General features: G+C 48.1%; 1 protein-coding gene across 7 annotated transcripts in view; it reads right to left on the bottom strand.

The window, feature by feature from the left end:
- Positions 1-14894, bottom strand: part of nrxn3a (neurexin 3a) — a 1361409-nt gene that overhangs the window by 876666 nt on the left and 469849 nt on the right. For all 7 annotated transcript variants that reach the window (XM_055640186.1, XM_055640188.1, XM_055640185.1 and 4 more), the window contains exon 6: positions 5631-6069. In XM_055640186.1, the coding sequence (XP_055496161.1) occupies positions 5631-6069 (439 nt within the window). The remainder of the gene's footprint in view (positions 1-5630; positions 6070-14894) is intronic.

Genomic DNA, 14894 nt, shown 5'->3' with positions numbered 1-14894 from the left:
TGGTCGGCGCAGAACTGGTGAGCCGAAGGGCCTGTTTCCGCGCTGTATCTCTAAACTAAAAACTAAACTAAACTAAACTTTGGGGCATTCGTTTTTGGCCTTTTGCACTATTATTGTTTGTCAATTTTTCATGTATATGTATGTGCGTGTGTGTATCTATATATATTATATTTTTACACACACATATATATCTATGAAGAAGGTTCTCGACCCGAAATGTCTCCAAAGATGCCGCCCGTCCCGCTGTGTTACTCCAGCATTTTGTGTCTACCTATATATGTATATCAATATATGTAAATGTATATACATACACAGACTGATTTTTCTCTCATTTATCATATTGTTTACAGTGTACTATGTTTACATATTCTGTTGTGCTGCAGCAAGTAAGAATGTCATTGTTCTGTCTGGGACACATGACAATAAAACACTCTTGACCTGTGAAGTACATTTGAGCCGTTGCGTTTGAGGGGGTTGTAATAGCAGATATACATCACGAAACCCAATCCCCCGTAGAACAATGAGTGGCACGGTAGCAGAGCTGCTGCCTCACAGCGCCAGAGATCCAGGTTCGATCCTGACCACGGGTGTTCTCTGTGTGGAGTTTGCACGTTCTCCCTCTGACCGCGTGGGTCTCCTTTATGTTCTCACAGACGCCAATTAGCAAACAGACCTGCACGTCTTTGGAGTGTGGGAGGAAACCGGAGCGCCCGGAGGAAACCCTCGCAGGTCCCTGGGAGAAGGTACAAACTCCGTACAGGCAAGATCGAACCTGGTTTTCTGGTGCTGTAAGGCAGCAACTCTACTGCTGCACCACCCCACAGATACTTGCTGCCCTGCAGCTCCAATGAACTGGTTTTAATCCTGCCCCTCCATTACCGTATGGTTGGAGTTTGTGACCTGGAATCTGGAGATGATGGGGAGTAGGCTGGAGAATGGAGGGAGAGATAGATCAGCCACGATTGAATGGCAGAGTAGACTTGATGGGCCGAATGGCCTAATTCTACCCCTATCACTTATGATCTTATGACCTACGGCTTTCGCCAGGAGGTGAATGGTGGAGTCTGGATGGAACTGATGGGAACATGGGCGGTAAAAATAGTATTGGTATAAAAAGGAATGTTTTGCCTGTACATTGTGAAAATTGCAGCATCACCACCTACTCCTGGGCAAAGATCTTACAGCGAGCAAGATGGTCTACTTGACGAAAAAGACGTAGTACGGTCATGGGCAGATTCATGGGTAATTTTCGGCCCCATTTCCGTAACCGGCTTCCGTCTCCGCACCAAAGATCCCATAGATACTAGTGCGGAGTCGGAAGCTGGTTACGGAAACACCCTCGTAAAAATAAAAGTTATTTGGTAAAAATCTTCTCATTTTCAGAATTATAATTTATTAACACAAACTGTTCCCCCGCAACGTTGATTACACTACGAGTCGGGTCGGGTCGGGTCGGGTTACTGAAATGGATAAAAAAAAGGCCCACGTTCTGCTCCGTTGCGTACTACACGTCAGCCCATTGCATTTAGCAGGAGTGGTCTATCTTGCTCCGCTATAGGATCTTTGCTCCTGGGGACCTCCAGGCAAGGCTCAAAATGGAGGACAAGGTTTTAGGTTGGCACTACAAACTTCAGGTCAAAGCATCCAGAAAACCAGAAGCTCAGTGATAGTCATAGAATCACAGTCACAGTCACAGAGTGATACAGTGTGGAAACAGGCCCTTCCTCCCAACTTGCCCACACTGGCCAACAATGTCCCAGCTACACTAGTCCCATCTGCCTGCGTTTGGTCCATATGCCTCCAAACCCGTCCTATCCATGTACCTGTCTAACTGTTTCCTAGGTTACACAGAAAAGCTGGAGAAACTCAGCGGGTGCAGCAGCATCTATGGAGCGAAGGAAATAGGCAACGTTTCGGGCCGAAACCCTTCTTCAGGCTGCTGCACCCGCTGAGTTTCTCCAGCTTTTCTGTGTAACCTTCGATTCTCCAGCATCTGCAGTTCCCTCTTTAACTGTTTCCTAAATGTTGGGATAGTCCCTGCCTCAACTACCTCCTCTGGCAGCTTGTTCCAGCCACCCACCACCCTTTGTGTGAAAATGTTACCCTTCAGACTCCTATTAAATCTTTTCCACTTCATCTTGAACCTCTGTCCTCTGGTTCTCGATTCCCCTACTCTGGGCATCGACCTGATGTAATCCTCTCATGATTTTGTACACCTCTATAAGATCTCCCCTCATCCTCCTGCGCTCCAAGGAATAGAGTCCTAGCTTGCTCAAAGTCTCACTCAACCTCATATTTCTCTTGCGTAGCTTAAACCCCAGCAGTATGAACATTAACTTCTCTAACTTCAAGTAACATAGAAACATAGAAACATAGAAATTAGGTGCAGGAGTAGGCCATTCGGCTCTTTGAGCCTGCACCGCCATTCAATATGATCATGGCTGATCATCCAACTCAGTATCCCGTACCTGCCTTCTCTCCATACCCCCTGATCCCCTTAGCCACAAGGGCCACATCTAACTCCCTCTTAAATATAGCCAATGAACTGGCCTCAACTACCCTCTGTGGCAGAGAGTTCCAGAGATTCACCACTCTCTGTGTGAAAAAAGTTCTTCTCATCTCGGTTTTAAAGGATTTCCCCCTTATCCGTAAGCTGTGACCCCTTGTCCTGGACTTCCCTAACATCGGGAACAATCTTCCTGCATCTAGCCTGTCCAACTCCTTAAGAATTTTGTAAGTTTCTATAAGATCCCCTCTCAATCTCCTAAATTCTAGAGAGTATAAACCAAGTCTATCCAGTCTTTCTTCATAAGACAGTCCTGACATCCCAGGAATCAGTCTGGTGAACCGTCTCTGCACTCCCTCTATGGCAATAATGTCTTTCCTCAGATTTGGAGACCAAAACTGTATGCAATACTCCAGGTGTGGTCTCACCAAGACCCTGTACAACTGCAGTAGAACCTCCCTGCTCCTATACTCAAATCCTTTTGCAATGAAAGCTAACTTACCATCCGCTTTCTTTACTGCCTGCTGCACCTGCATGCCTACCTTCAATGACTGGTGTACCATGACACCCAGGTCTCGCTGCATCTCCCCCTTTCCCAATCGGCCACCATTTAGATAATAGTCAGCTTTCCCGTTTTTGCCACCAAAATGGATAACCTCACATTTATCCACATTATACTGCATCTGTAACCTTTGCTTTCCCTCTCTCTCCATCCCAGTTCTCCGACCAGCCCGCCTATCTCCGACTACATTTTATTTCTGTTTGCTCTGTTGTCACCATCTCCCAGCTAACAACGATCTATTCTACATTTTCCTTGATCTCCATTCCCTTTGCCCTGTTTTCACACCTTACACTTCCTTATCTATCCATCTCCCTCCACCTTGAAGTCAGTGACGAAGAGTCTCGGCCCGAAACATCACCCATTCCTTCTCTCCAGACATGCTGCCTGTCCCGCTGAGTTACTCCAAGCATTTTATGTCTATCTTTGGTTTAAACCAGTATCTGCAGTTCCTTCATACACATGCTGAAATGAAAGCCTGTTGTCCGTGATCCTGAGGGCATAACTGCGGAAAGATCAAATGATGTCCTGCCCCAGGTGTCCCATCCTAACACCTCCAGTGTATTGGCTAGCCAACACGCAAACCCTCAATGGACACACTTGCCCACCAAATCGGAAAGCCAACAAAGACTTCATCTGGATCAAAAATGCATTAATTATTTTTCCATCCGCAACCTTTTCATAGATTATAATCTAAACTGTTTCATGGTATTGAAGAACAAAATACGATTTAAATCCAGGAGGTTTATTCTTATAAGAATAAGGGGTTGGCCATTTAAAATGGAGATGAGGAAACACTTTTTCACCCAGAGAGTTGTGAGTCTGTGGAATTCTCTGCCTCAGAGGGCGATGGAGGCCGGTTCTCCAGATACTTTCAAGAGACAGTTAGATAGAGCTCTTAAAAATAGCAGAGTCAGGGGATAAGGGGAGAAGGCAGGAACTGATTGGGGATGATCAGCCATGATCACAGTGCTGGCTCAAAGGGCCAAATGGCCCACTCCTGCACCTATTGTCTATTGTTCTCAGACAGCACTGTTGGTGTAGTTGGAAACCCTGTAGTAAATGTAAGCATGGCGCTGTTCCTTTCCTGTGTTCACTTGTATTTCTAGCTGACAGAACTCATACGAGGTTAAACTGTGAACAAAAGACACTCGACTTGAATGCCAGATTAATGGCGGACCTTTCACCAATAACAATGCCTTCAGGGAAATGTCTTAATTAGAAGCCCACATTTTATTCGTGACAGAGAGATTAATTGTTTTTAACTTCAGGGCAACACGGTGGTGCAGCGGGTAGAGCTGCTGCCTTACAGCGCCAGAGACCCAGGTTCAATCCTGACCTCGGGTGCTGTCTGTACAGAGTTTGTACGTTCTCCCCGTGACCATGTGGGTTTCTTCCAGGTGCTTCAGGTTTCTCCCTTCGTTCCAAAGACGTGCGGGTTCGTAGGTTAATCGGCTTCTGTGAATTGCCCCGAGCATGTAAGGAACGGATATGAAAATACGTGCACGGAACAAGCTGCCAGAGGAGGTAGTCGAGGCAGGGACTATCCTAACGTTTAAAAAACAGTCAGACAGGTACATGGATAGGACAGGTTTGGAGGGATATGAACCAAACGCAGGAAGGTGGAACTAGTGTAGCTGGGACATTTTTGGCCGGTGTGGGCAAGATGGGCCGAAGGGCCTGTTTCCACACTGTATCACTCTACGTCTCTACGACTGGTGAGATGGTTGGCGTGAACGCTTTGGGCCAAAGGGCCTCTTTCTGTCCTTTATCTTTCAATCAATCAAAACCTATTTATCTTGCCAAAAATCTGGATCAGGTCAGAAATGATCCTGTTCAGCGCTGACGAGGAAAATCGACTTTGACATCATTCAATAATGCAAGGATGAACCAAAATCCCATTCCAACACTAAGCCAACAAGCTGTGTACTTACCAGCATACATTCATTATTAATCCTCTGACAAAGCTTACTATTCACACAATTGCTTTTTTCTGATTCTTTGGAAGAAATTTTGATTTCTGCTTTCTGATTTTGATCGGTGGCGCAGCGGTAGAGTTGCTGCCTTACGGCGCCAGAGACCCGGGTACGATGCTGACTACGGGTGCTTGTCTGTACGGAGTTTGCACGTTCTCCCCGTGACCTGCGTGGGTTTAACTCCGAGATCTCTGGTTTCCTCCCACACTCCAAAGACTTTTGTAGGTTTGTAGGCTAACTGGCTTGGTGTAAATTGTCCCCGGTGTGTGTGTGTGTGTGTAGGATAGTGTTAGTGCGCGGGGATTGCTGGTCGGCGCGGACTCGGTGGGCCGAAGGGCCTGTTTCCGCGCTGTATCTCTAAACTAAACTAACATAAACTAATTGAAGATTCATAGAGTCATGCGGTGTGGAAATAGGCCATTCGGCCCATCCACACTATTCCCACCTGCCTGTGCTTGAGCCATGTCCCTCTACACCTATCCTATCCATGTACCTGTCCAAATGTCTCTTAACCGTTATGATCATCTCCACTACCAAACCTTCAACCACCGACCTGGAATGGCACCACCATCTCGTAAGTCCCCCTCACCTGATCGGCCGTCTCGTTGAATGTCCACGTGATACCATTCTCCGTCGTTCACCTTCCTGGTGGTGGACTTGATCTTGATGGCTCCCGATCCCATGTCCAGGAGCAGGAACAGGTTGCCGTCCAGGAGCTCCACCGCGAAGAAGTCCACTTTGGTTTTCTTCGGGCTCCTGGCGTCTTTCCTGTCCTGAGGCTTCCCGTGGGTGAAGAGGATCAGGCCGTTGGGCTCGGACGTGCGGAAGTCAAAGGAGATGGAGCCCATCTTCTTGGTGTTCCACTTGGGCAGGCTGATGTGGGCCTCGGGTGTCTCGAACGATATGGGGTCTAGCGTGGCCACGTTCTCGCACTTGAACACAACGTCGCCGTGAATCTTCATTTTGGGATCCTTGATCCTGGCCAGGCGCGACAGCTCGAGCCGGATGTCGTTGTTTTTGTACACGACCTGATGATCACAAACACAATACGACACAAAGTCAAAAATCAGAGAGCTTTAGGCGCACATATTAGCATAGAAACACAGAAAATAGGCCATTCAGCCCTTCGAGCCAGCACCACCATTCAATACAATCATGCCTGATCATCCACAATCAGTACCCCATTCCTGCTTGCTCTCCATATCCCTTGATTCCGTTAGCCCGAAGGACTAAATCTAACTCTCTCTTGAAGACATCCAGTGAATTGGCCTCTGCTGCCTTGCAGCAGAGAATTCCACAGATTCACAACTCTCTGGGTGAAAACGTTTTTCCTCATCTCAGTCCTAATAGGCCTACCCCTTATTCTAAAACCTGTGACCCCTGGTTCTGGACCGCCAACATGGGAACCATTTTTCCTGCATCTAGCCTGTCCAATCCCTTAAGAATTATATATGTTTCTATAAGATTCCCTCTCATCCTTCTGAATTCCGGTGAATACAATCCCAGTCACCCCATTAGTTCCCAGTACAGTTTAGTTTAGTTTAGTTTATTGTCACGTGTACTGAAGTTCAGTGAATAGCTGGCTTTACCTTGAACTAAACATTATTCCTTTATCATGCATCTGCACACATTTTACACAGTTCCACTGCACCGTATGTTCAAGGTTAAATCCATCATCTCCCCTTGGCATCATCTCAGTCAGGGACCATGCAACTAATCTCAGCCACATAGTTGCCAGCTTTGGTTATAGAGTCACACAGTTACACAGCACGGAAACAGGCCCTTCGGCCCAATTTGCCCGCGCTGACTAAGATGCCCCATCTACACTAGACACCTGGCACAGTGGCACAAATGGCAGAGTTACTGCCTTATGCCCCTGTCCCACTTAGGAAACCTGAACGGAAACCTCTGGAGACTTTGCGCCCACCCAAGGTTTCCGTGCGGTTCGCGGAGGTTGCAGGGGTGGTTGCCGGAGGTTGCAGGTAGTGGAAGCAGGTAGGGGGACTGACAAAAACCTCCGGGAACCGCACGGAAACCTTGGGTGGGGCGCAAAGTCTCCAGAGGTTTCCGTTCAGGTTTCCTAAGTGGGACAGGGGCATTAGAGTGCCAGGGATCCAGGTTCGATCCTGACTATGGTTGCTGTCTGTATGGAGTTTGTACATTCTTCCTGTGACCGCGTGGGTTTTCTCTGGGTGCTCCGGTTTCTTCCCACACTCAGTAAACCCAATTAAAGAAAGTCCAAGGGTCTCGAATGAGGTAGATCCCTCTCATGTATCCGTACACTGTAAATGGCTCAATTGTAATCAGGCATTGTCTTTCCGCTGACTGGATAGGGAGCATTAAAAAGCTTTTCACTGTACCTCAGTACATGTGACAATAAACTAAACTGAATTGAACCGAGTTTTTGTTGCCTGCTAACCAGTCAGCTGAGAGACAATACGTGATTACAATTGAGCCATTCGCAGTGTACAGATACATGATAAGGGAATAACGTTTAGTGCAAGGTAAAGTCATTATAGTCCCATCAAGGATAGTCCAAGGGTCCCCGATGAGGTAGATAGTAGTTCAGGACTGCTCTTTAGTTTTTGGGTAGGTTGGATCAGTTACCTGATAACAGATGGGAAGAAACAGTCCGTGAATCTGGAGTTGTGCATTTTCACACTTCTATAACTTTCTATACCTTTTATCATTTGTGTCGACCAATGCATGGAAGGCAAATTATGCCTTTCGCAAGAATCTGACTTCTACACAAGTCCTGAGGTCCCATGTACCTCATTGGAGACCCTCGGACTATCTTTAGTCGGACTCGACTGGTCTTTATCTTGCACTGAACGTTATTCCCTTGATCAGGCTTGGACGGCTCGATTGTAATCATGTATGGTCTGTCCGATGACTGGAAAGCACTCAGCAAAAGCTTTTCACCGTTCCTCAGTACACGTGACAATAAAGGGCCTGTCCCACTTAGATGATTATTTCGGCGACAGCTGGCGACAGTCACGGTCGTAGCAGGTCGCTGAAAAAGCGCCGACTGGAACCCCCCACCCCCCCGCGATAACCTACCATCTAGTCGACGTCAAGCTACGGCAAGCTACGGAAAACCGGCGACCCATTAGGATGTCCACCCATGACCACACCCACGACAACCTACGAACCGCACAGGCGGCAACCTACGACAACCCAAGTCAACCCACGTCCACCCGCGACAAGCTACATCAAGCAATGACCCTGTCGGCGACAACTGAAGACAATTGAAGACATTTCAGTCGCCGGTACCTGTCGCCAGTTAATGTAGGTTGGCGTGGGTAGTCGCCAATGGAATTCACCAAAGTCAGCAGTCGGCGACAACCAACATCACCTGGCGACAACCTATGACAGCGCCTACAACAGGAAGCGACAAGCTACATGAAACCCACAATCGCCGCAAAGTTTTGAACATTTCAAAATCCAGTGGCGACCAGAAAAACGTTACGACTCTTTAGGCGACTTGTGGAGACGACTCACAACCATACAGATGTTACCCCGGTGATCATCTGGCCTCACGTACGTGCGCATGCGCGTGCGTGTGTGTGTGTAAGCATACGCACGCGCGGCCGCCAAGAAATTGTGTACCCCCATGTTTTGATAGCGATTTCCGCGCCTGCACTAGAGGCAGGAAACATGTTCCCGATGTTGGGGGTGCCCAGAACCAGGTGCCACAGTTCAAGAATAAGGGGTAAGCCATTTGGAACAGAGATGAGGAAAAACTTTTTCACACAGAGAGTTGTGAGTCTGTGGAATTCTCGGAAGGCAGTGGAGGCCAATCCTCTGGATGCTTTCAAGAATGAGTTAGATAGAACTCTTAAAGATAGTGGAGTCAAGGGATTATGGAGAGAAGGCAGGAACGGGGTGCTGATTGGGGATGATCAGCCATGATCACAGTGAATGGCGCTGCTGGCTCAAAGGGCCGAATGGCCTACTCCTGCACCTATTGTCTATTGTCTATAATTAATCATGCAGTAGGCCATCGGAACACAGCAGATGGGTTATTTAGCCTGTAGTTGTGTTTGTCATCATAAACCAGGGGTCGGCAACCTACGGCCCCCGGGCTGAATGCGGCCCCGTAACCCGAAATCGTTCGGCCCGCCAAGTGCTCAAGCTCTGTCTGTACCCCATCCTGCACAAAGCCACCAGCACGGCCGCGCACCTTCTGTGAACACATTTAAGAAAGAACTGCAGATGCTGGAAAAATCGAAGGTAGACAAAAATGCTGGAGAAACTCAGTGGGTGAGACATGCAAGGATTACATGAGGCTGCCTCACCCGCTGAGTTTCTCCAGCATTTTTGTCTACCTTCTGTGAACATGTGATTTGATGCCTGCCATCCGGGGCGGGATCCATGTGTACACGTGGTAGATGTGGCCCGGCCATCCGCTCACAGACATGCTGTCCGGCCCCTATGCAGAACAATGTTGGCGAACCCTGTCATAAACTATGCAGCTAATATAAATGAAAGTCATTTGATATCACTGCGGTTCGGTACACACAAAGCCCAAGTTCCCAGTCCCTGTCATATTTCATGGGATGTTTGTGGGGTTCTCTGTCTACCTGAAGCGAATGAAATTCAATGAAGATGTACCGCATTCTGCGTATCCGACATTCTTGCCATAGGGGGAGTACAGAAAAGGTTCACCAGACTGATTCCTGGGATGTCAGGCCTTTCATATGAGGAAAGACTGGATAGACTCGGCTTGAATTTAGAAGATTGAGGGGGGATCTTATGGAAACTTACAAAATTCTTAAGGGGTTGGACAGGCTAGATGCAGGAAGATTGTTCCCGATGTTGGGAAGTCCAGAACAAGAGGTCACAGTTTAACGATAAGGGGGAAATCTTTTAGGACCGAGATGAGAAAAACATTTCTGGAATTCTCTACCACAGAAGGTAGTTGAGGCCAGTTCATTGGCAATATTTAAGAGGAAGTTAGATGTGGCCCTTGTGGCTAAGGGGATCAGGGGGTATGGAGAGAAGGCAGGTACGGGATACTGAGTTGGATGATCAGCCATGATCATATTGAATGGCGGTGCAGGCTCGGAGGGCCGAATGGCTTCCTCCTGCACCTATTTTCTATGTTTCTATATTGCTACCTTAATCAGCGCGGGCAAATTGGGCTGAAGGGCCTGTTTCCGTGACTGTGTGACAGTGACTATAATCAAAGCTGGCAACTATGTAGCTGAGATTAGTTCCATGGTTCCTGACTGGGGTGATGCCAATGGGAGATGATGGATTTAGCCTTGAACGTATTCTGCCAGAAATGTTTCAGCTGCAAGTAGAACAGTGCAAAATACGACTTTCAAAATCCTCAATTTTCTCTTGAATTACAATTAAGTGGTTAGACTGCAAAAAAGTCCACGTTACTCTTTGAGCAGCAGATATGGCATGACAAAGGTTTTTGACCAAACAATAAAATGTTTTGACGTGGCCAAAAAAGAGAAACTATTTCCAGTGGTCGGAGGAAAAACAAGATGGCACAAACTTATGATGATTGGCAAAATAATTAGCTGCCAAGAAAAGAAATCTATTCAGAGATGTATAGTCATAGAGTCTTACAGCATAGAAACAGGCCCATCAGTCCAATAGACAATAGACAATAGGTGCAGGCCCTTCGAGCCTTTGAGCCAGCACCGCCATTCAATGTGATCATGGCTGATGATCCCCAATCAGTACCCCGTTCCTGCCTTCTCCCCATATCCCCTGACTCCGCTATCTTCAAGAGCCCTATCGAGCTCTCTCTTGAAAGTATCCAGAGAACCTGCCTCCACCGCCGTCTGAGGCAAAGAATTCCACAGACTCACAACTTTCTGGGGGAAAAAGTGTTTCCTCGTCTCCGTTCTAAATGGCCAACCCCTTATTCTTAATCTGTGGCCCCTGGTTCTGGATCCAACATGCCCCAGCCGACCAAGATGCCCTCATCTATGCTAGTCCTACCTATCCATTTTGAGTCAATATCTATCTAAACCATTCCTACCCATGTCCCTGTCCATGTACCTCTCCACACACCTTGCACCAGGAACCTGGAATGGACTGCACAGACATTGATGGAAGCTATTTAAGTTGGAGCAGAATTATTCCATTGGGCCCATCAAGTCCACTCTGTTGCTCAATCACAGCTGATCCATCTGTCCCTCCTAGCCCCATTCTCCTGCCTACTCCCCATAACCCCTGGCACCCTTCTTCTCAACTCGAAATGTCACCTGTTCCTTTTCTCCAGAGATGCTGTATCATATCACCAGAATAGACACAAAAGTGCTGGAGCAACTCAGTGGGTCAGGCAGCACCTCTGGTAAAAGAGAACAGGTGACATTTCAGGTCGGATCCCTTCTTCAGACATTAGACTTGAGAGATACAGCACGGAAACAGGCCCTTCGGCCAGGCTCAACATCGGAGGACGTACACGCCACTGGAGATAAATGGGACTACTGTGGATAGTGTGAGCAGCTTTAAATACCTGGGAGTCCACATCACAGAGGATCTGACATCGACAACGCACACTGCCGCACTGGTGAGAAAGGCAAGGCAGCGCCTTTACCACCTCAGGCAGCTGAGGAAATTCAGAGTCTCTCTGAGGATCCTTCAGTGCTTCTACTCTGGTGCTGTAGAAAGTATCTTGCCAGCAATATCGCAATCTGGTTTGGGAACTGCTCTGCCCAGGACAGGAAGGCTCTGCAGAGAGTAGTGCGTTCGGCCGAACGCACCATGGGAACTACACTCCCCCCCCTGCAGGACCTACACACCAGGAGGTGCAGATTCAGAGCCAGCAACATTAGGGGGGACCCCTACCACCCCAGCAACGGACTGTTCCAGCTGCTACGGTCAGACAAACGCCTCCGCTGTCACGCTGTGGAAACAGAGAGGATGAGACGGAGTTTCTTCCCACAGGCCGTCAGGACTGTAAACTCTGATCTCACCAGGGACTAATTTACTGTTGTGTTGTGTCTTTTTTTTCAATTCTAAAATGTAAATACTGGTTCTGTTCTGTTGTTTTGCAAAATCCCACAGGCATTGCCACTTTCATTTCAATGTACATCTTGTATGTGTATGTGACAAATAAAGTTGACTTGAGTTGACGAGTTGATTTGATCACCCCGTACACTTGCACTATCCTACATATTAGGATAATTGACAATTTACAGAAGCCAATTAGCCTACCAGTCTGTTCTTCTTTGGAGGGTGGGAGGAAACCGGAGCACCTAGAGAAAACCCACGCAGGTCACGGGGAGAACGTACAGTACAAACTCCGTGCAGACAGCACCTGTGGTCAGGATCGATCCCGGGTCCCGGCGCTGTGAGGCAGCAGCTCTACCGCTGCGCCACCGTGCCGCTCTAACTCTTATCAACTAAATTCCCATCTGGCATGAATAGTGCAGTTAATGTGGGAAGGGAAGTGGGAATTTCAGCCATGATTACATTGCTGGCTCAAAGGGCCGAATGGCCTACTCCTGCACCCATTGTCTATAGTCTATTGTCTAATTTGGAAAGCGTCAGTGCTTATTCATTATCTATTTGCGTTTGTGTTCAGCTACCCGTCGATATTGGCTTCATGATCAAACAAACAATAATTTCCATCTGATTCATAACAGTGTCTAGGCGGCACAGTGGCGCAGGTCGGTCTTAACGCATGGGCACGCTGGGCAGTTGCCCGGGGCCCCACAAGCATAGGGGCCATACTAATCTATGTATTGTAGAATGTTATTGTAGAACATGAAAACGGAGAAGAACATCGCAAGTGCATGACGGCATATTTGATTCGGCATAAAGAAACTGGAAGTGTAGGGGCCCCCGTGCAATGATTTGCCTGGGAGCCTATAATGCTGTTAAGAAGCTCCTGCAGTGGCACAGCACAGCACCGGAGACCCGGGTTCGATCCTGACTACAGGTATCTTTGTACTGACTACAGGTGCTGTCTGTATGGAATTTGTACCTTTTCCCCGTGACCTACGTGGGTTTTCTCCAGGTGCTCCGGTTTCCTCCCACACTCCAAAGACGGGCAGGTTTGTAGGTTAATTGGCTTCAGTAACATTGTCCCCAGTATGTGCAGGATGGCGGTGGTGTGCGGGAATCGCCGGTCCGCGTGGACTCGGTGGGCTCCAAGAGTCTGTTTCTGCATTGTATCGAAAAACCAAACTGAACTAAAACTAATAGCCCGGTCCCACGGTACGAGTTCATTCCAAGACCTCTCCCGAGTTAAAGATAAATCAAACTCGTGGTAAGCACAAAGAATGAACGTAGCGGATACGTCGGAGCTCGGGGACGCCTCTTAGCGGCTCGTAACGCTAACGGCAGGTACTCGGGAAGACTCGCTAACGGCAGGTAAGCACGGGATGACTCGTGAAGATTTTTCAACATGATGAAAAATGTCCACGAGAGCCCCGAGTACCGACGAGTGGCCATTACCGTAAATCTCCGAGTTCAAATCAGCGCAAACTCGGGAGAGCTCTTGGAATGAACTCGTACCGTGGGACAGGGGTTTAAGATAGACACAAAATGCTGGAGCAACTCAGCGGGTCAGGCAGCATCTCTGTGGAGAAGGAATGGGCGACGTTTCGCGTTGAGACCCTTGTTCAGACTGATGTCAGGGGAGGGAGTGGGACAAAGGTAGAATGCAGGCGGAGATGGTAAGACTAGTGGGAGAACTGGGAAGGGGGAGGGGATGGAGAGAGAAAGCAAGAGCTATCTGAAGTTAGAGAAGTCAATGTTCATACCGCTGGGGTGTAAACTACCCAAGCGAAATATGAGGTGCTGTTCCTCCAAAGTAAAACTAAAACTTTGAACTAAAAGTAAACTGTCAGAGTTGACTTATGAGCCTCTACTGCCTGTGAAATAAGTTCCTTACCCAATTACTCTGCGGTGTAGTCTTCTATCCACATCACCTTTGACCGGATTCCCATTCATTTTTTTGTACAATGACCTCAGGGGACAGATTACCTTTCTAAATGACAGTATCAATCCGTATTCTTGATGTGGGGAAGTGAGTCTATTGTGCACAGAATCCTTTCCACTGTGAGGTCAGCTCGGCTAAGATCATTTGTTTCAGTTGATTGCTATTTTTTTCTGCAGGGCTCAATCTTTCTCAGCACCAGGTTTAGTTTACTTTAGTTTAGAGATACAGCGCGGAAACAGGCCCTTCAGCCCACCGGGTCCGCGTTGACCAGCGATCCCCGCACACACTGGGTACTATTTACACTTAAACCAAATTCAATGAAGCCACAAACCTGTACGTCTTTGGAGTTTGGGAGGAAACGGAAGATCTCTGAGAAAACCCACGCGGGTCACGGGGAGAACGTTCAAACTCCGTACAGACAAGCACCCGTAGTCGGGATTGAACCCGGGTCTCTGGGGCTACAAGCCCTGTAAGGCAGCAACTCTACCGCTGCTCCACCATGCCACCCTTGCTTGACAAGCCTTGCGCAATGATACAATATTAAGGCACAGTGGCACACGTGGCACAGTGATAGAGTTGCTGCCTTACAGCACCAGAGACCCGGGTTTGATCCTGACTATGGGTGCTGTCTGTACAGAGCTTATATGCTCTCCCCGTGACTTGCGTGGGTTTTCTCCGGGTGCTCCGGTTTCCTCCCACACTCCAAAGGCGTGCAGGTTTGTAGGTGAATCGGCCTGGTATGAATGTAAATTGGCTACATTTGTGTAGGATAGTGCTAGTGTGTGGGAACCGCTGGTCGGCATGGACTCGGTGGGCCGAAGGGCCTGTTTCAGCGCTGTATCTCGAAACTAAACTAAAGTAAACTCTACGGCAGGATAGGCAGTGTGTGTGGAGGGTGAGGCAGGGTGAACCTTGTTGATGACTTGTCGTGGGGTTATG

Source organism: Leucoraja erinacea, chromosome 9, assembly GCF_028641065.1.
Source record: "Leucoraja erinacea ecotype New England chromosome 9, Leri_hhj_1, whole genome shotgun sequence".
Classification (NCBI taxonomy): Eukaryota; Metazoa; Chordata; class Chondrichthyes; order Rajiformes; family Rajidae; genus Leucoraja; species Leucoraja erinaceus.
The sequence above is the reverse complement of the archived record's forward strand: the minus strand, read 5'-3'. Positions and strand labels throughout refer to the sequence as shown.